The 19734-nt window shown below is 35.8% G+C and overlaps 2 protein-coding genes across 7 annotated transcripts in view; one reads left to right on the top strand and one right to left on the bottom strand.

Moving 5' to 3' along the window:
* Window positions 1-2203, top strand: part of LOC109081823 (protein phosphatase 1 regulatory subunit 12B) — a 45867-nt gene extending 43664 nt beyond the window's left edge. For all 4 annotated transcript variants that reach the window (XM_042750060.1, XM_042750059.1, XM_042750062.1 and 1 more), the window contains one exon: window positions 993-2203. In XM_042750060.1, the coding sequence (XP_042605994.1) occupies window positions 993-1079 (87 nt within the window). In that variant the 3' untranslated portion in view covers window positions 1080-2203. The remainder of the gene's footprint in view (window positions 1-992) is intronic.
* A 2255-nt stretch (window positions 2204-4458) lies between these two features.
* The window catches only part of LOC109081822 (synaptotagmin-2-like), a 62747-nt gene continuing 47471 nt past the window's right edge, over window positions 4459-19734 (bottom strand). For 2 of the 3 annotated variants that reach the window (XM_042751285.1, XM_042751284.1), the window contains exons 4-9: window positions 13901-14032; window positions 13367-13534; window positions 13126-13293; window positions 11226-11343; window positions 9806-9939; window positions 4459-9726 (exon numbers count right to left, since the gene is read on the bottom strand). In XM_042751285.1, the coding sequence (XP_042607219.1) occupies window positions 9511-9726; window positions 9806-9939; window positions 11226-11343; window positions 13126-13293; window positions 13367-13534; window positions 13901-14032 (936 nt within the window). In that variant the 3' untranslated portion in view covers window positions 4459-9510. The remainder of the gene's footprint in view (window positions 9727-9805; window positions 9940-11225; window positions 11344-13125; window positions 13294-13366; window positions 13535-13900; window positions 14033-19734) is intronic. The other variant, XM_042751286.1, reaches the window with a different exon arrangement.

The raw sequence follows: 19734 nt of genomic DNA, 5'->3' as shown, positions 1-19734 counted from the left end.
AGAATATGTAATTCACTGATTATAAATGACATTACAGATTAATGATTGCCTATATTACACATGGATAGCTATAAAAATAATGATATAATATGTAACTCATTGGTTATAAATTACATACTATTGGATGTCTATATTAAAAACAGATGATAAAAAAATACAGATTAAAAAAAAATAAAAGATGAAACTATAATAAAAAATACAAAATGTACAAAATATGGGTTAATAATTATTGAAAATTTTATGTTATATTTATAGTTATGTTATGTTATATGGATAGTATTTGCACAAGTAATTTAATGCAGTTCAGCAGCTGATTTTGCAAATAATGATTTTAATTGCTGGATTTAGTTGAGAAGATCGAGACCACTGACAGGCCAAAATCTTTGATGCAATTTACATGCTATGTAAATCTTATGTTAGATAACAATTTATCATACATATCTAATAATTCTCTTTCTAAAGAACATGGGATTTGTGCTTTTATTGCTTAAAAACAGCAGGGCACCAATTTGTATCCTATTCATATTCAGAATGCCAGAACTATCCACAGTGTGCTCATTATTCCTGCAAGGGAGGACAAAAAAAGCTTTGTTGTTGTATCTGATGGTTGGAAAGATGTGATATGAAGTCATGAGTGGCTGGGTTTGCTCTCCTGTTAAAGCTTTTGTAGTTCTGGCAATGCTTTTTTACTCACTGGAGTAGGAGGAGGTTAATGCATGAGCACACTTTCACATGGTACTGCCAACTGCCATTCCTATAAAAAATGATATTCTGTGGTGTTATGATACAGCAATGTTTGCATGCTTTATTGTGAAGTACCTTCACATGAGATTAAGATAATATTGGTCTAGAAGAACCATTTTAACTTTATAGTGTATCGCCATCTGATGGGCACTGCGATTTTGATGTCACATGACCAAACGCATGAGCACTAAATAATTAAGTAAATGAATGCATTCTTCTTACTCATTCTCATCTTTAATCAATCTCAGGTTTTGACAGAACTCAAGTCTGATAACCAGCGGCTAAAAGATGAGAATGGAGCCTTAATCAGAGTCATCAGCAAACTTTCCAAATGAGGACGACCGGTTAAAGAAGAGGAGAAATACTGAACAGAAAGAGACCAAATCTGAGAACTTCACACTGACTTCACATTGACCTGCTCTTGGTGCAGCAGCTACAGGGTTAAAGAGGTTGGCTCACCAAAAAGTTCAAATTCTGTCATAATTTACTCATGTTGTTACAAACTGGTATGACTTTCTTTCTTCTCTGGGACATAAAAGAATTGTTCATATTCATACAATGAAAGTCAGTCATCACCAAAACTGTTGGTTACCAACATGCTTCAAAACATCTTCTTTTATGTTCCAGAGAAGAAATGGAAATGTTCCATTACATAAAAGGTCATTTATCAAGAAAAAACGGTTCTTAAAATGTTCTTAACACTAAGAAAATCTTTTAAGAACTGTTCACTTAAAGGTTCTTTGGGGAACCCAAAGTGGTTCTTCTTTGGTGGGGAAACCCCTTTTTGGAAGCAGATTGCCAATAGTCTCCCTGTGGAACCAGCACAAACATTCTCTTAAACCAGCAAAAAATAGTTTGTGAGGCTGGCCAAGGTTTATGATAAAGCTGGCTGACTAGAAGACTCTTGCTTGTCAAGAAGCCTTGTGGGAACACCAGTACATTACGGATAAACAGCCAAACCACAGCATTGGTCACCAACTGTTCTGATCTTTTCAGCAGGGAAAAGCTGAACAAACTGCCATTCCTTTAAACGGTATTTGATCATTAATCAAATCGAATTATTCTGAAGCTGTCATTTGGTCCAGTATGATCTTCAGAAGCTCTGCCAAAACATTCTAAAAGGAATGTTCCCACTGAGAGATGATGTCATTCTCCTCATGTCAACCCATTTGTCCTGTTTACTTTTACATTTGTAGTGTTTATATATGACCTGATGGGCTGAAGAATGGATACATCGAACCAACCGAATGTTTTATATTTATTTGTGCCTTTTGTTTGTAATTAAGAGTAACTATATGGATAAAACAGAAACACATCACGCATATGCCATTTCAGATGCTTTGTTTTTCATAGTCCACGGTTTTTAACCTGTAATCTTGAACCAATGCTCACAGCACTTTGTTTATGATTTTTTGTTATTTGCCTGAGTATTAAAAACACACTGTAAAATACAAAAAAATGTAGTCAAGTGGCTTTTTAGGTGCAGTGCTGCCCCCTGCCTGCCTGTATGATCATCACAGCCATTATACAGGTTCCACCATTTTCATTTTACATTTAGTGTTCTTATGTGATTCGGAACTAGGTTTAAAGTAGCCATTTCTCATCAGACCTATAAAGTCTGCATTTTAAGTAAATTTCAAGTATATTTTCTAAGTATACTTTATGTATAAGTATACTTGTACTATTTCAATACTTTTTGGGACTACATTTTGTGTAACAGTAGAACAGTAACTGAGTACACAATTAGTTCAACTAGTTAAGTCTAGATTAAAAACTACAATAAATTAGATTGAAACTACATGTAAAAGTGAACTTGTTGGTTTACTAGTTATATATTTCTAATTCTTTCTTTTTTTGAAAATACGTTTTAAAGAATACTCTCAGTAAACTACTAGTTAGTAATATAATCTTGCAGCATAAAAACTGTTAAATTAATAGTTTACTCTGAGTGTATTTCAATGTGTACTTTCATAAACTGTGGATTAGAAGTATATTAGTAGACTAACAGTATACATAAAGTTTGTTGCAATACTAAAGAAACACTTAGTCATAAACTAATTGGGTAATCAAGTTTACTACTTTTGCACTTAAAATACACTTAAAGGTACATAGCTAAATTTTGTCCCGAGAGATTTAAAATAGTTTGAAATTATGCACAAGTACATTGATATTAGTGTACATACTACTTGGTAATTATACCTAATGGTAATATTATTTATAAGGTTTTTGAAGTCACTCTAACCACCTTTTATTAAAGAGCAGGTCATATGGGTTTTTGAAAAATCTCTCTTTTGCAGTTTATAACGAAGCTATCCTTAAATGAAAACAATCTGCAAAGTTGTTAATCAAAAAAGTGCATGATAAATAAAGATATTGTCTCTCAAAAGAGAGAGTCAGTTCTGAATCGCCGTAACGAGTCGTTATATTTTCGACTCTTTTGCCTGTTACCGGTGTACGTCACTGGGTACACATTTGCATAATCCCCGCCTGCCCGCGAAATAGAACAGAGTCTGATCTGCCCACAAACACTTTTTTGCTATTAGTGTGTTTACATCATGTTGAGAAGACGAGGAGTTCAATGATACCACAGAAATACAATTCGAACCTTTTGTTGTGTGCTTGTCATTTTATCAAGAACTGCTTCTCTAATCTGGGCTTTTATCTTCGTTGGCTTCTTATTAATTTGGACTAACAAGCTCTCTGAACCACGACCTGTAAGTAGTAGGATTGATACGTTAGGTGGACATTTTCAATTGAGTGCTCAAAATATAATATTTTTTGTGTTATGTGATGTATACCTAGGCTAAAGCCAGGTAAGCACGATTACTGTCTTACTGAAGTAGTTCTAAAAATTCGCAGTGAACCTAAGAATATGTCGATTATCGTAGACTGACGTTGTTCTAATTACTTTGTTTAATAATAAAGAATGTAGTGTAGCACACAGACTTTATAATAATTGTGAAACTGCTGTTTATTGTGCTGCACTGGCAGTTACAGGGTTAATGCGGGAGAGATGAGTGATTTCGGCTGGTGCTCCTGTGATACAACTGTTCTGCGTTCTGATTAAAAGCGTCTTTTGTCTGTCGTTCTTCAAACATTACAGTAGACATATTTTGGTTTACAAACTGTATTGTTTAATCAGTTAGTCACGTTAGCACTCTGCTAACGTATCCACCTAGTGTTCACAGTTTAGCAGCTAAATTTTAGCTGTGGGCACGATTCCCTTGCATAAGTGTTTTTGTATTTTATGTTTCATTATAAGAACGGATTGACTATATTATTGTTTTATGTAAAGGTGCTTTGTCAATGGTAGCGCTGGCTAACTGGCTCAAGGACTCATCTCTGTGCCAATCACAACAGGTTTGGCCAGCTGACCAATCAGAGCAGAGTAGGCTTGAGGAAGGGAGGGGCTTGCTCCGAACTTGCTTGAAACGAATCATTTCCTAATCATTGGCAAATGACTCTAATATTAAATGTATATTCTGAGAAAATTACAATGTTTTCTGACCTTAGATGCATTTAAACCTGATGTAGGGGACTCCAATACAATATTGGGACACTTTAAAATACCATATGACCTGCTCTTTAAATAACTGCTTCTGAAACCACAAGACAAGGCTTACACCATCAGAGCTGTAATTGTAGGTCAAAATTAAATAAAGCAAACTGAAGGAATTCAGTGTTAAATACGACATATCAACACCACACCCAGAGTTTAGTGTAATTAAAAGGCCTTTATTTTCTCATTTGTTTCAGTACAGAGCTGGTAACACACATGGTAAGTCTGTAGAGCTATTTGGTTCCCTTGACGTCTTTACAAGGATTGCTGATGCTCATGTACTGTCCACTAGGGGGTTGTGGGAAGAGTCTGTGAGCAAGGTTTTCTCAAAGTGTCCCATCAAGGGCTAAAGCATGCGATTGATCCACACTAGGCACGACAATACGGACATGAAAACACGCACGCACACGAAAACACCGAAACAGGTACAAACATAGCCTGAGGGACAAACCCTCACAATCTCCCACCGACTAAAGAAAAAAAATCTGATCACAAATAGATACAAATAGAAAAAAAGAGCATTTTACAACTCTAGATAAGCAGAATGAAAAGTGCAAGAGAAGAATCAAATTAAAGAGACACAATGGCAGGCTTTTGATTCTTTTATCCCCAGAACTTAGCTATGTGATTACGCCAAAGCAGACATAAAGGCATCAGCTAGCATTCGAAAAAAAATAAAAATAAATGAAACCATCTCTGTTATGGGCGTTAGAGCAGTTTCTCATTCATTTGTATCACATAAAACAGTCACAGAAAGATACAAAAACAACTGAGCTGGTTTCGTAAATGGAGAGCAACTTATAGACGGAATCCATGAGCAGTTTTTAAACTGCCCCCAAATACCTTGCTTGCAAGTAACAACTCCGTGGTTTACGATCAGGAATGTTTCAAATAAATGTTTATTGTGCACGCTGCCGTATACAGGCAGAATGGCAGTGCTCGAGTAACTCCCAACAAATGATTATTCCTTATTGAAGGGCCTATGCATTATTATTAAAATCACACGCATTCTCACTCAAACCTCAAGCAATGCTGATTGAAATTACTTGAATAAGCTGAATTTCTGCACAGTTATGTTCAATTTTCTTGTCCGAATGTCCAAATTATATACTTTTTAGGTATCCCATATTGAATTTTGGATTGCGATTTATTATTAAAATGGTAAAAGCAAACAACTTCTCATAGTTAAACGATTAGAATCGCCCTTTGCCCAAAAATGCATGTGTACATACATAGTGGAATGGCAACAACTACGAGCACATATATAAGTTCACACAGACGTCCCTAGCACACTTTGTGGTAAATCAAGGCGTTTCCAAACCCCAATATACACTGAAATCATCATAAACTCATCAAAAATACATTATTATTAACAGAAAGACTGACTATTTCAAGTTGAACTGCCAATAATGCTTAACTCAGCACATCTTAGGAAACAGTGCGGCCCTGTAGCTTCACAGACTATGTGGAATGTCGAGGAGATTAATCGGCCTATGAAAGGAGGAGACGTTTTAGGATCATATATATATATAGCTGAGCTCCAAAGATTTAGCTCAAGTCTTATGGCTTTATCTTATTCACACTCACACACACAAACTTGCGGTTTATTGGCTAGTTAAACACTGTTCTTATGTAAAAGATTCATAAATAAAAGCTTGTTAGAAAACAATGGGGACTCCAAGTTTTCTATAACACGATTGATAGTATTGTGCTCCAGCAACTTTGTTGCCAAGGTAGAAATCAGTTGGTCCGAAAAAATCACGTAAGAATGACGTAAAGTCAGCTAAAATGGCAGTAAACGTGACTTCTCTCATTGGCACTGACAGCGAAAAGACGAAAAATGATAATAAAGTGTAATTTTTTTTTCATAATGATTCCGTATGATCCGAAACTTTACATTGTAGTTCCAACAGAGATACTCTGCTGATTACAGGATCCTACAAGATGGGGGAAATATCCACTTGGAGCCCCCGCTGGAAGTTTTGACTTCCCACGAACATATTCTGACAAAGACACATACAAATATTACTCTGAAAAATAAATATAAATAACTCATTTCAAATAAATACATAATCATTTTGTCCCTTAACAATATTAGTAGACGGCAAGCATGCGGCTACGTTTTCATTCTATATTAGTTCACACAAAGCACTTAACATACAGTATCTGCTCATGATGTCCAGGCATGGATTGAATCCGAAAATGAAGATTAGTCTAGTATACTTCATATTCTCTCCAGTACCCACTCACAGAAAATAAATACATATTTGATTTGATTAGAAAATATACACAGTATTCATCCCCCTCCGTTTTGTTATTAAAATGACAAAGAACACCTACTTAGGTACACAATATATTTTTTGCTTCATCTCTGAAACATGCACATCTTTTTGTACTGTAACATGCAGTATCATAAAGTAGGAACTATGCATATATAGATCAAACTACACGCCTATGGGTTTGGGGAGGGGGTGGTAGTTGCGAGGTGCAATTTTTTTGTGAAAGTACTGAAATAAGGGACATATCTGTGTAAAAGGTTACACCAGAACAAATGGTGTACAGAACAGTAACAGAGTAAAAAAAAGAGGTTTCGATACGATACTAGAGGGAAAAAAAGCATGATGTCAAATAAACAAGTGATAAATAACCACACATTCATTAGACCTGCAAAAATACATGAAAATGTCAAACTCCACTGTGAATGTGGATGGAAATAACGAACAACAGAGTTATTGCAACTGAACACAGCCTGTCAGAAGAGCAGCTTCTGTTTTATCCAGGGGAATCTCATACAGGAAACGTCACTGAAGCGACTTTTAAATAAAGATTCTGTCAACAGTCTTCAGAGATTTTTATGTTTGATTGACACTAAATGGCTTCAACTGCCAATATTTAAAACTTTCAAACTTAAATGGAATGTTTATCCAAAACGGAAAATTCCGTTATTGTTTACATGTATGACATTCCTTCTGTGGAACACAAAAGATGACATTTTGAAAAAAAATGTTTGAATTTTTTTTTCCTTCATGCAATGAGAGTCAATGGGATCCAATCTTGTTTTAGAACCCACTGACTTTAACTGAGTGGATGAAAACAAATATCTTCTGTGTTACACAAAATCATACAGGTTTGGAATGAGACGAGGGTGAGTAAATGATGAATTTTCACTTTTGGGTGATCTATGTACATTTCTGTTCCTCACACAAAGCAATAGGATTTCCGAAGACTTTGAATATAAAGCATGAGTAGAGTTACTTTTATTGTGCTTTTGATAGAAAATCAGACAGGTTTCAAATGTTACGATTACAGACTTTTCATTTTAACTCTAAAAGTAACTGGACAAATGATGATTCACTAGAGTTCAGTAGAGTAATGTTGCAGTGATGAGATAGTGGTGCAGGATAAAAGCTGCTAAAGTGACGTTTCCTTATGAGAAGGAGTTGTTTTCATTGGGTTACAGCATGTTCACAACAAAGTCTCCCTCAAATCCATTCTTGGCTCTCTTCTTTGTAGTTTTTGGCCTGGTTTAAAAGTCTCTACTCAATAAATAATGCTCCAAAAAAGTCTTGATCCAATTCAGGCTAGCACTTAATTTCCCAACTACTTAATAACTGAACAAATATCATCATTGCCAAAAGAGTTTCTCCAAGAAATATGAGGATAAAACGCACAAAGATTTAGTTCTGTGTCGGTCTTAAGCAAAAAGATATTCTGAGATTCATATCCTCACACAATGACTCGTACTGTAAGCCCCAAAGCAGCTTTCAAAAGATACAAGCTCTCTTTTTAAACAAATGCAAACTTGTCTCAAGAATGCGCCATCACAAAAGTACTGTTTGTATTGAGATTGATAGAGCAATATGTACAGAATGCAGTTCCAGTAGTGCAAATAAGTTCAGCGGTTTGGTAAGATGTGCAGTTAAATACACACAGTAACAGTGCCTTCTATCAGCTCTTCTCATGAAACCATAACTTCTGGTTTAAAGCAAGAATAAAACATGAAAACAAAGAGTGATGGTAGTTCTCGAAGGAATAGTTGACCCATGTTTTTCGAAACCCGTATGACATTCCTTTCTTTCTTCTGTAGAAGACAAAAAGAGAAATTTTGAGGAATGTTCACACTGCTCTTTTCCAAATCAAGCAAGATTTTTGTACAATTTTAGTCTGTCAGATCAAGCCTTTTTTTTTTTTTTTTTAAGCTTGGTCACCATTCACATCCATTGTATGGAAGAGAGCAACATGAACATTCTTTGAAACACCTCCTTTTGTGTTCCACTGCCGTAAGAAAGAAAAGTTAGTTAATGATGACTTAATTTTCATTTTTTGGAGAACTATTCCTTTAATGAGAGGATTCAGAACATCAAAAACTGCAGGTAGCAATAAAAAGCAGGTTGAAAGCATTGACTGGAATAAAAACACACCTTGATTTAAAGTGCTCAGGCAGAAAACATTTACTACAAGAAATCAAAGCAAAGAAACAAATACACCGATGCTAACAGGAAGACGTCCCTGGCAGCTAAGAATTGCTTATTTCATGATGTTTCAAGGCTTGTCTCCTTTTTGACAGGGTTTGTTAGGATGTTGGGCAGTGGAAGAAGCCAGCTGACAGCTGGAACTGAAGAATGGAAGAAGAGGTTGTTTTGCAGGCAGTGTAATCGACACCTGAAAGATTCCTTCTGGCTGGGCAGGAGCATCTAGTCCAACTATCTCTCCAGTTCCCACATTTAATTTTTTTTTATTATTATTATTATTCACAATGATAAACAATTCTTCACTGTCCTTTCAGAATCAACAAAAGTAACAGAACTGATTTCATCTACAGTAGATGACCAGAGAATCTAGAAGGAATGTGTTAAATTAGGCAGTGTTTTCTATCCATGGTCTCCGATGGAAAACTTTGGAATGCTTTTGGATATTTGGGTGTGAATGTGAGCTTACATCTCTTCTGTGAATAAACCTCAAGGATATACACACACACACAACTTTGAGCTCGGCCTGTCTTCAGGAACATCTGTGGAAAGAGTCTCTCTCATTAGACTCTGATCCACTTTCTCATTTGAGCTGGTCTTCTTTAATAACTCTAGTCTGGTGGCCCATGGCTGTAATTCAGTGCTGATTGGGTAAGATGACGTGTTGTGCATGTTGAAAAGTGAAAGAAAGGAAAAGGGTAGGGAAAGGAGAGAGGGAGGGAAGGGAGAAGAACAGGATTACTTCTTGGCAGTGAGGGCTGCTAACGTGGCATCCACCTCTTCCTCAGGTTTGAGTGGATGCCACTGAGCGATGGGCCTGCGTGGGTTCGCCAGCATGTCGGACCAGTGCCGGAGCTCAGTGCCCTGCGCTTTGCTGCCCACCCAGATCTTCCCGATGGCGTCATTCTTGCCAATCTTATCGTAGTCGAGCACCGTGATCACAGCTTGTATTTTCTGGGAGAAAAAAAATGGATATTGCGCTTGAAGGAGCATGGAAATGTAAAACTCTTGTGTTGAGCCGTATAAAGCATACCTGCATCTGGTCCTGTGGGATCTCAAAGCTGAAAGACTCGTTGTAGTACGGGTTCAGTGTGTTCTTCTTCACAGTCGTCTTCTTCTTCTTCAGCCGCTTGCCGTTTTGCAGAAGATGAATCTTCACATAGGGATCTGTAAAGGTTTATCAATACAGGAAATCAAGCAATTATATACTGTAGATGTTTCTGTTTGCATCTTATGCATTTAGAGTTTTTGATTTTTTGAGTCCTTGGATTTTTCCTTAAAGTAATGAGCTCTAACTAGAAGACTTGAATACAATTTTCCACAGTGTTCTAGGACAGATATATATATATATATATATATATATATATATATATATATATATATATATATATATATATATTTTTTTTTTTTTTTTCTAGCACAGATAATCCAGTTAACATTGTTAACTAAAAATATTAAAAATCATATTCAGTAAATGAAATAAAGCTGAAATAAAACTGAAGTTGAAGTACTAAAATTACTAAACAATAGAAAAAAAGCTCAAAGCTTTATTAAAATGAAAACAGAAAATATAAAAATAAAAGCAAATTCAAAATATGAATAAATACCATAATAACATATTAATATTACTAAAATAAGACTGTAACCCACTGCACTCTTGTAAGTAGGCTAACCAGCTCTGTAGCTAGTGAATATTTCATTAATAATATTGCTAAGTCACAGATTAATGTGAATACATAATATAAAGATAACTGGATGGAATATAGTAATTATTCAGGTCTTGTTTTACACAGTAATAGGATTATATATATATACACTGTATATAAAAACATTTATTACAGGGTAAACTCCCCTGAAGGAATAGTGCAAGCTCATGGATCACCTTTGCAGGGTTCAAACCTACAACCAACCCAATGCTTACACTATTAGTCCATCACCTCCAATTTTAATGAAGATTTGGAAGGTTAAGACTTGTTTTGGCTCTTTTATGCTGGCGCAGCGTGTTGTTCTCAGAGCCGACAGCAGGTGGCTGCAGTGGGGACGCGTGACCTGCGCAGGCAGGACTGCAGAGTCAGCACGTGCGTGCTATCTCTTCTGCATGGCTACCACTGACACTAAAGCACAGGCGTGACACAAACGCACTACTGCGGCACAGAGGCCTGCTGTGCTGTCTAACAGAAACATGATGGTGCAGTGTATGTACATATATAACACATAAGATATATATATATATATATAATAAAGATATATAACACATAAGTGCAAACAAAAAAAAAAAAAAAAAAAAAACCAAAAAACCTGAAATCAAACCATATTTTTGGTTATAGCATGTGCAGGAACATTCAGTCTTCTGCACGAGTTCATCTCCACCCACTCTCTGGAGGAGAGAGAGAAGAGAGGAGAAAAGGCAGTGCATTGTGTGTGTGTGTGTGTGTGTGTGTGTGTGTGTATACCTGAGAGTCCTCCAACATCCATCTTTTTCAGGTTCTTAGCCTCAAGGATACAGATGGTGAGTTTTCCAGCTGTAGGTACATAGCGCAGAGAGATGCAGATATCTCCAAGCTTTTCAGGCTGTGTTGGGAAAAATAAAATAAGCACCCTTAAAGCAAGAGTTCACCCAAAAATGGAAAATAATAAAAAAAAGAAAGTTAATTTATGAAATTGTGAGAACAACACATGGCATCTATGTATGTCCGAGCACATGCACACTTTGGTCAGAGCCGTAATAATGCTATTAAGGTATTAGATGCCTGTTTATTGTGATTTAAATAGGTGTATGCCAAAGAGTTGAATGGTTACGATTATAGAACTTAATTGCATTAGTTTGATCAAAGAATGGTGTTTACAAGAGGTAATGTTTAATCACAATATTGCCTAAATCCCATTATGATATGAGTCCAATAATGCCCAATGTTAGGTGTCCAATTATGAGTCGTGAAATGCCGTATTAGATACTTAAAGTTCCCCTGAAGTGCCTTAAAACACACAGCATTAATGTATTCTATGTGGTGACGTAATTTCAACTGAAACAGGAAGAGAGGGCAGGACATATAGAGCAGCCCCGCCCCCTTTTTAAATTAGCCAATAGCACTTTGTTTATATCTGCTCGGGCCAGAGCCATTGAACTCAGTAAAGCCACAGTTTTGATAGCCACAGTCTAATAGATTACCCCCTAGATTCAATTTGAAACTCTTAGTAAAACAAAATAGTGGTCATAATCATGCTGAGTCTGTGTAGTTGTAAAAGTTTTTAATATAAATGCCGACTAGCGCATATGATCCACTCCCTACATTGCGTCTCTGGACCAGAGCCAAAGTCCGGGTCAAATTGTGTGTGCTGCCACAGTTCGCAGGAAACAACGTGACACCAGACCTCATTTGCACCAATCGAAAGCATATTTACACTGACTGAATTGTTCCGTATCGCCTACATTTTGCACTACGAGCCATTCACTGTACAGGAAATACTACACTGTGAACAAGTGACCGATCTCAGCCGGGCTTCAGCATCTATGTATAGTGCAGGGGGCGGGCACTTCGGATTCTAGAGAGCATTTGATTGGTCAGAAGGTTTGATGAGATGAGCCGTTTTGCCGGAAGTGACGAACTGCAAGCTTTGAGTGCTTATATCTGCTAAATGCGAATTTTGTCACTGATTTCAAGCACAGTGCTTTATAGATAACCTAAAGACTAACGTTTTGATACTAACACAAAAAAAAAAAATTAATTTTGATTTCATGGGGACTTTTAAATCTTAAACATTTTTTTCCCAGCAAGGATGAATTAAATCATTAAAAGTGTTAGTTCTAATGTTACAGAAGATCATTACAGAGGATCATGTGACACTGAAGACTGGAGTAATGATGCTGAAAATTCAGCTGCACATCACAGGAATAAATTACATTACAATAAATTCACATAAACGGTTATTTAATATTTCATGATATTACTGCTTTTACTGTATTTTTGTTAAAATTTTGTGAGCGTAAAAAACTTCTAAACAATTGACTGGTAGTAGTTTTATGCACTTTCATGTTTTTTTTTTTTTTCTATTCACTTTTTGTATGAAATTTAATTGTATGAAAAAGAGCAGTTTGAACATTCTGCTAAACAGCTTCTGTTTTCTAGGTTTGGAACAACATGAGGAGTAAATGAAGATATAATAATACATCAATCGTGTCTCATCAAACAGTCATTTTAATGGAAACGTGTTAAGGTAGAAAAGAACAGCATTATGTTATATTATGGGCATAAAAGCATGTTTAGAGGCGCTGGTTCATTAACTCTCATTATTATTAGCGGACGACAGCTGCTAGCTAACGTGAAGCGGCTGACAGATGCAGGGCAGGTGTACCTCTTCTTTCTCTGCACTATCCAGGTCTCTCCATTGCTCGATAGGTTGTGCCAGGTCCAGGGTGTTCATAGGTATCTTCACCTCACCGATCACATCATGCTTCGAGAAACGGTCGAAGTCATACACAGACATGACCAGAGTCTTTCCTCCCATTTCAGTGAACGGAATCTACAAATCAACATCAGCTCATGAGTGTTTGAAAATGACATAAACTGGTTCTGAACTGTAATTGATGCTGTACCTTAAAGTGGAAAGTCTCGTTGAAGACGGGGTTGAGGGTTTTCTTGTGCACCTTGGTGTCATACTTCTTCTTCTTGTCTGGGAGAATGAAAACTTTGACATACGGGTCTGAGGTGCCGCCACTGTCCATGGAGAGAAGATCTGCAGCTTGCAGGATGCCCACTGTCAGCTACAGGATAAGAGTGACAGCCTTTACAGTGGATTCAAGGTGCAAGCTAAATCTGTTACAACTTTTTATTTGATTAATGGTTGCCACAAGAGCACTATGAAACCAGTATGATTGTGGTCAATCTAAAGGTGCATCACATTAGCAAAATTTTGTGGTCAAAAAAGGTCCAGTATCTTTTAAAACCAAATATATTTCGGTTGGTCACCATTGCGAATTTGCACGAGAGATGTAAACCAGTGGAAAAATCTTAATTCAATTTTATGCCCTCATGCAAAATTCTATAATGCATGTATTCTTATTGAAATGACTGGATTTTGCCTGTGGTTATGATGTTTAAACATACTGCAAAGCGTAAAGAGGTCTTGCCTTGTTGTCAGAGAAGTCGTAGTCAAGGGAGAACTGCAGTTTGCCGAGCTTCTCCTTCTCTTTCGGTTCCTCCTCTTTCTCTTCAGTTATTCCCGTGTCTATATCTTCTTCATCATCATCCTCTTCCTGTTTCTGGAGAGACAGAAGCACAGATGGACGTTAGAGGAGAAACTAGATCAAAGGCACAGGAAGGTAAATGATGTTCCCCAAACATGATTCGTCGGGCCAATTCTCAGCTTACCTGAAGTTTGCCAGGTGTCAAACCACCCGGGTGTTACTGTATGTAACTGTGTCAGCGATGACCTTCATAGCAACATGACTTGATTTCACTTTTCCTTTCATGACACCATTTGCAATCATCTGCATTACTTTTGTGGAGGCAAAGCCAGACAGAAGGCTTCTAGTCTTTCTGAAGCAGTCTGTCCTTAAAATTGATTCTGAGTCTACAGGGTATAATAAAACCCTGAGAGATGATGACTGAGTTTAAAAGACTCCCTTTTGCACAGGAAGAAAGATTTAGAAGATACAAAACCGAAGTGTTGCTGCTCTAAAGCCAATATTCATATCAGCCCATATATACAATGTAAAATGATGGACAATTTGGAAGAAACCTTTGGCAGACAGATACTAAAGATCACAGTACAAGAGCAGATTAAGTGTTATTTTACACAATTTCTCACGGTCCTGCTGCTCTTCAAAATGACAAAAGCTGAAATGAATCTTAATGAACTTATATTGTCATTTAATGATTCTGTTGTAATTAATACTTTTGTGCCCTCTGTTGTAATTGAATATTACTTGACAAGGTTGTCCATTGTGTGTGCCACATACTGCAGAATATACTATAACATGACTTTTTAGATTAAATTAAACATAATAGTGTAATCATAAAACAAGAAAAATGAGAGTCTTTGTTAATAAAATTCGTCTAGTAATTTGGATTATATGGGCAGTGTATAGCATATTTGTCACTGGTTTTGCCAAATTACTGTATGTGAGGTCTGTGGGATCAAATCTTAATCGAAATTTAGTTTAAAGCTCTTCGAATCGAGTAAAAGTGATCTGTGGGCACATCTATATATTGTACTTGCATTGATTAATCGCGATTAATCACATCCAAAATAAAAGCTTTTGTATACATGATATGTGTCTATGTATTATGTATATATATATATAAATACATGCATGTATATTTTTAAGAAAAATATGTTATGTTTATATATTAAATGTATTTATAATACAATATAAAGTATACAAATATAAATATATATATAAATGTAAATACATGTACATATTTTCTAAATATATACTGTATGTGTGTGTATTTATTTATACATAATAAATATCCACATTACACACACACATGTATCATGTGAACAAAAACTTTTATTTTGGATGCGATTAATCGCGATTAATCATTTGACAGCACTAAATTAAATTCACTTTTGGTGTGAACACACCATTAGTGATTGTTATAGGGGTGTGAAAGGACTTTCAACCAGCATGACAAACATTTTTTTCAACCAAATCACCTACGGTACCCTGCTTTGAAATAAATTAAAAGAACATAAACTGAACTCAGTGTGAACAAACAAGTGTATCCATAACAAAGATTGCATCAGTCTCTCAGTATGTATTTTTAATAATGTTAAAATGTTTTAATATTTACAAATTAGATTATGTACTCATCCATGTTGTTATAAGCTTAGTGCACTTACAGAGAGATTCCACCCACAGACTGTTCTGATTGGCTGTGGTTTTTGATTGATTTTTTCAGGTCACATAACTGTGACGCTTCTTTTGTGAACAGACAAATTGCTTGCCGCTGAAATCTTATCGCACCACGCTGGTTAGGACACGGTGTAAGCGGTAAAGTAGACCAGACATTATGCTGATAACTGAAAGTTTCTCTCTGCTAGACTAGCATTTGTGTCCTCTGAAAGAGATGGAGTTAACACAGTACATAACGCTGTTACATGACTAACACTGCTTTGGGGGTAGTAGTGACCCCAGCAAGCTCATCCACGTGGGAACATCCAACAGCATTACTGGATCCCCACTGCGACTGTTCATCAGATCAAGCATTTCTGAGATTTGTCATGCACTTTGAAGAATTTATGCAGCCTCAAACGCAATGCTAGGGAAACAGCAAATATTAGCTTACATAGAGGGAGATGTCTGCTTTAGCTTTGGGAAAAACAAGAAAAGAAAAGAAATACAATAATACAAGATGAACGAAAACAGTTGAATCAGAACGTCTCTAAATAGAACAAAAAATGCTTGGGGTGAGGATTTGTCCTTCCTGACCACTCACCCCAAAATATACAAACACACGCAAACTCAAAAACACACACACTCTCTCTCTCACACACGCACATACAAAAAAACACCATTGACAGGATAGAATGCATTCATGCATGCCAAGCCACAAAATGCAAAGTCTGAAAATATTCCTCATTGATAGCAGAATTGTTTAAGACATAGAGAAAAAAAAAGATGCTGACATTATATCTGTAGGATGATTAATGATGGAATTGCTAATATGAAGTGTGCAATGGTTCGCTTACGTAACTTCAGGAGACTTGCATTGAGCATTCCGGCGCAGGCATGCTAAGTAACAGCACATTCATCTTAGTAAAGGTGGCAGATGGAATAAGAAACGGTGAAGGAGAAATCAATCACTCACAATAAACAATTATTTGCACCAGCAGCCCTGTGATCAAATCAGCATGATTTACCATGTTTATTCCATTATGATTTAAGTTCATAATTTAAACCTGTTCAGCCTAACTTTTTTAGGTGCTATTCACTGCCCCAAGAAAAACACTAGCCTATTATGTGTTATATATTATAGATGTTATACCAGTTTTATTTTATAAATGTAATTAATTTTTTATTTGCATATTCAGCAAGGATGCATTTAACTGATCAAAATTGACAGAAAAGATTTTGAAAAACAACAACAAAAAATGCTGTTCTTTTGAATCCTGAAAAAAATGTATCACTATTTCTACAGTGATAATAACAGGAACTATTTCTTGAGCAACAAATCAGTATATTAAACTGATTTCTGAAGGATCATGTGACACTGAAGACTAGAGTAATGATGCGGAAAACCCAGCTTTGATCACAGGAATTAATTAGATTTTACAATATATTTACAAAGGAAACTGTTGTTTTTAAATGTAATAATATTTACAATTGATTAAATTTCAAATAAATGTAAATTTATTTTCATTTTTTGTCGTATTATAGGGATAGTTCCTCCAAAAATGATGTTATCATTTATCATTTAGGGTTTTGTTTGAGATCATTCAGCCAATCAGTTGTCAGCACATCAGGACCCCCCTCCCCCACACACATTTCTGCATTGTTTACATAAAGAGTTTGAACACTGAAAATATTACACACATCACCCTTAACAATTTTCACACACACACAGACACACACACACACACACACACACACACACACACACACACACACACACATAGCTCTCCTGGTGAACGGCTGTTTCCCACGCCACCTATTCATCCCCCGAATCATTTCTACATTTCAGGAAGAAAATAAAAGCTTCTTTGCATCTTTGCACACAATGGGTCGTCCAGGAAAGTTACTCTCAAGTCAAGTCATGGTCATTCACTGGTGCCTGTATGAAGGGCATGCATTGGGCATTGTCTCAAATGCTGCTTCACCTCATCTTGATATTTCTTTGGTTTCTTTTGCTGCTACCTAACTGCTTTAAGAAAGCAATATATAAAGATACGTGTATGTTGCATAACTTAAGTTAGAGATCATTTAAGGGACAGATTTGCGATAGGTGGAGCAGCTTTTAGAGGACAAATCACCAACCGTACCCTTTCAACATGCATGTTAGTGAGGATTGGTGTGTTGGTGTCTCTCAGTAAGCTAAGATGAAGTTTAAGTTCATAACCAAATGCACATCCACTTCTAAAGGGCCATTCCTTCTACTCATTTGGCTGTACTCCCCATCCCGCCGGTGTTCATGTGGCATGTCAAACTGGTGGAATGCGAGCCCTCCCCAAACCAACCCCAAACTAGCTCCTCAAGCAACCTCAGCACCCCTGCAGCTTGCAAGACTTAAGAAGAAGCCAAAGAGTTCATTCCCAGCCAGTTTTCATAGCCCAGTTCCCCCGCCCTGGTCTGAGCTTACACCAGGCGGTCAGAGAGGGGCGCTGCAAGCCATGTCACACCTACCGTAAGAAGACAGGTCCAGCACAGTCAAGATACACGGAGCACATATCAGACACAAAGCGGGTAGGATAGAGAGATGAAGAAATGGAGAGAGAGGGAGAGATTGAACTCACAGAAGACAGAATCAAGTAACACTTAATGGACATGTATCAAAAATGACACATTTTGGTTTAAATAAACATGTTACATTATTGGCTAATACAAACATCAAGTTTAACCAAAAACATAGAACATAGAAGCAAATAACATAGAGGCACATTTGAAGCAATCTTATTGTACAGTATGGGAGACTAAGGGCAACTGTAACCCATTAAATGTCTTAAATCATACATTTTTTAATAATAAAATGCTATAATGACATCATCAGTTAACAACAGTTATTATTATTATTATAAATTCTATATTTTTATATTATAATATAATATTATATAATTATATATGTATTAAATAATATATACTAGTAATAACAAAAAATAATAACATTAATAATAAAATTGTATAACTGAACACAAATTTTATATTTAAAATGTTTTTAGCATAGCATCTAAATATTTAATTTTAATAATTTTGTGTTTTTGTCATTTTTATTAGGCATTGTTAAAATATGCCTAGATATTTTTATTTATTTATTTACTTCAATTTTAGTTTTATTTCTTTTAGTTAAACATGTTTAGTTAGAAAAATGTAGCTTCTGCAACTAGCTAAAAATAATAATTGTTTTTATTGTTAGTGTTTATTTTATTTCAAGTAACAAAAACTACAAACACTTTTTTTTTAATTAGTAAAATAATAAGCCTGATTTGAAATGGGTATAACTATATTTAGATTTATAATTAATAGTGAGCAGTTACCGATTTTTATCAGTGATATGAATATTTAATTCAGTATCAAATTTAGTCATTCTCATTATAAGTCTATTAAAGAGTTACTTTTGCTACATATAGAGTAAATTTCACTTATACTGTACAAAAATCTTGCAGATAAATATGCAGTACACATTAGTTTATGAACGAAAAAAAAAAAAAAAAAAACATGTTATAATAACCTCTTATCTCCCATAATTAATAAGCATGTCTTGATGGTGCTTATGCACATCTAAGTTTTTCTGAGATTTTTTTATATAGAAAATAATATATAACAGGCAGAACTTTAATGATTCCCAAAGGGAAATTAGCTTGTCACAATAGCATACAGCACACAGCGGGATCTGACACAACACGGCAAATACAGCAAAACTCTTCAGCTATTCAGTTATTATATTTCCAGCACAGATAAAAAAAGATTTAGAGCTGCTGCGCGTTCGCTGGAAAATGTGTCATTTTTAACACAAAAGCACAAGAGATTAACAGCACATACATTCTTTTGGAAACCAAATTATACGAACACGGCAAATGAAATGACGTGGCGGGAAATCTTTCATGTAGCTTTCCTGCTTTACAGGCAGCAAATGACGTACAACACTGAATATTTTATATTCCATGAATATTAAATGGCTAAAAAATCTTTCCAGAATACCAACCATCCATTTGCTTGACCTAGAAGCTATATTAAGGATATGTGAGGGGTAGTAACACAGCAGTTTTTTTAAAAAAAAAACAAGCTTTGCTGAGTCTTTCAAA

This window comes from Cyprinus carpio, chromosome B23 (assembly GCF_018340385.1).
Source record: "Cyprinus carpio isolate SPL01 chromosome B23, ASM1834038v1, whole genome shotgun sequence".
NCBI lineage: Eukaryota > Metazoa > Chordata > Actinopteri > Cypriniformes > Cyprinidae > Cyprinus > Cyprinus carpio.
Note: the sequence above shows the minus strand (reverse complement) of the source record. Positions and strands in the feature narration are given on the sequence as shown.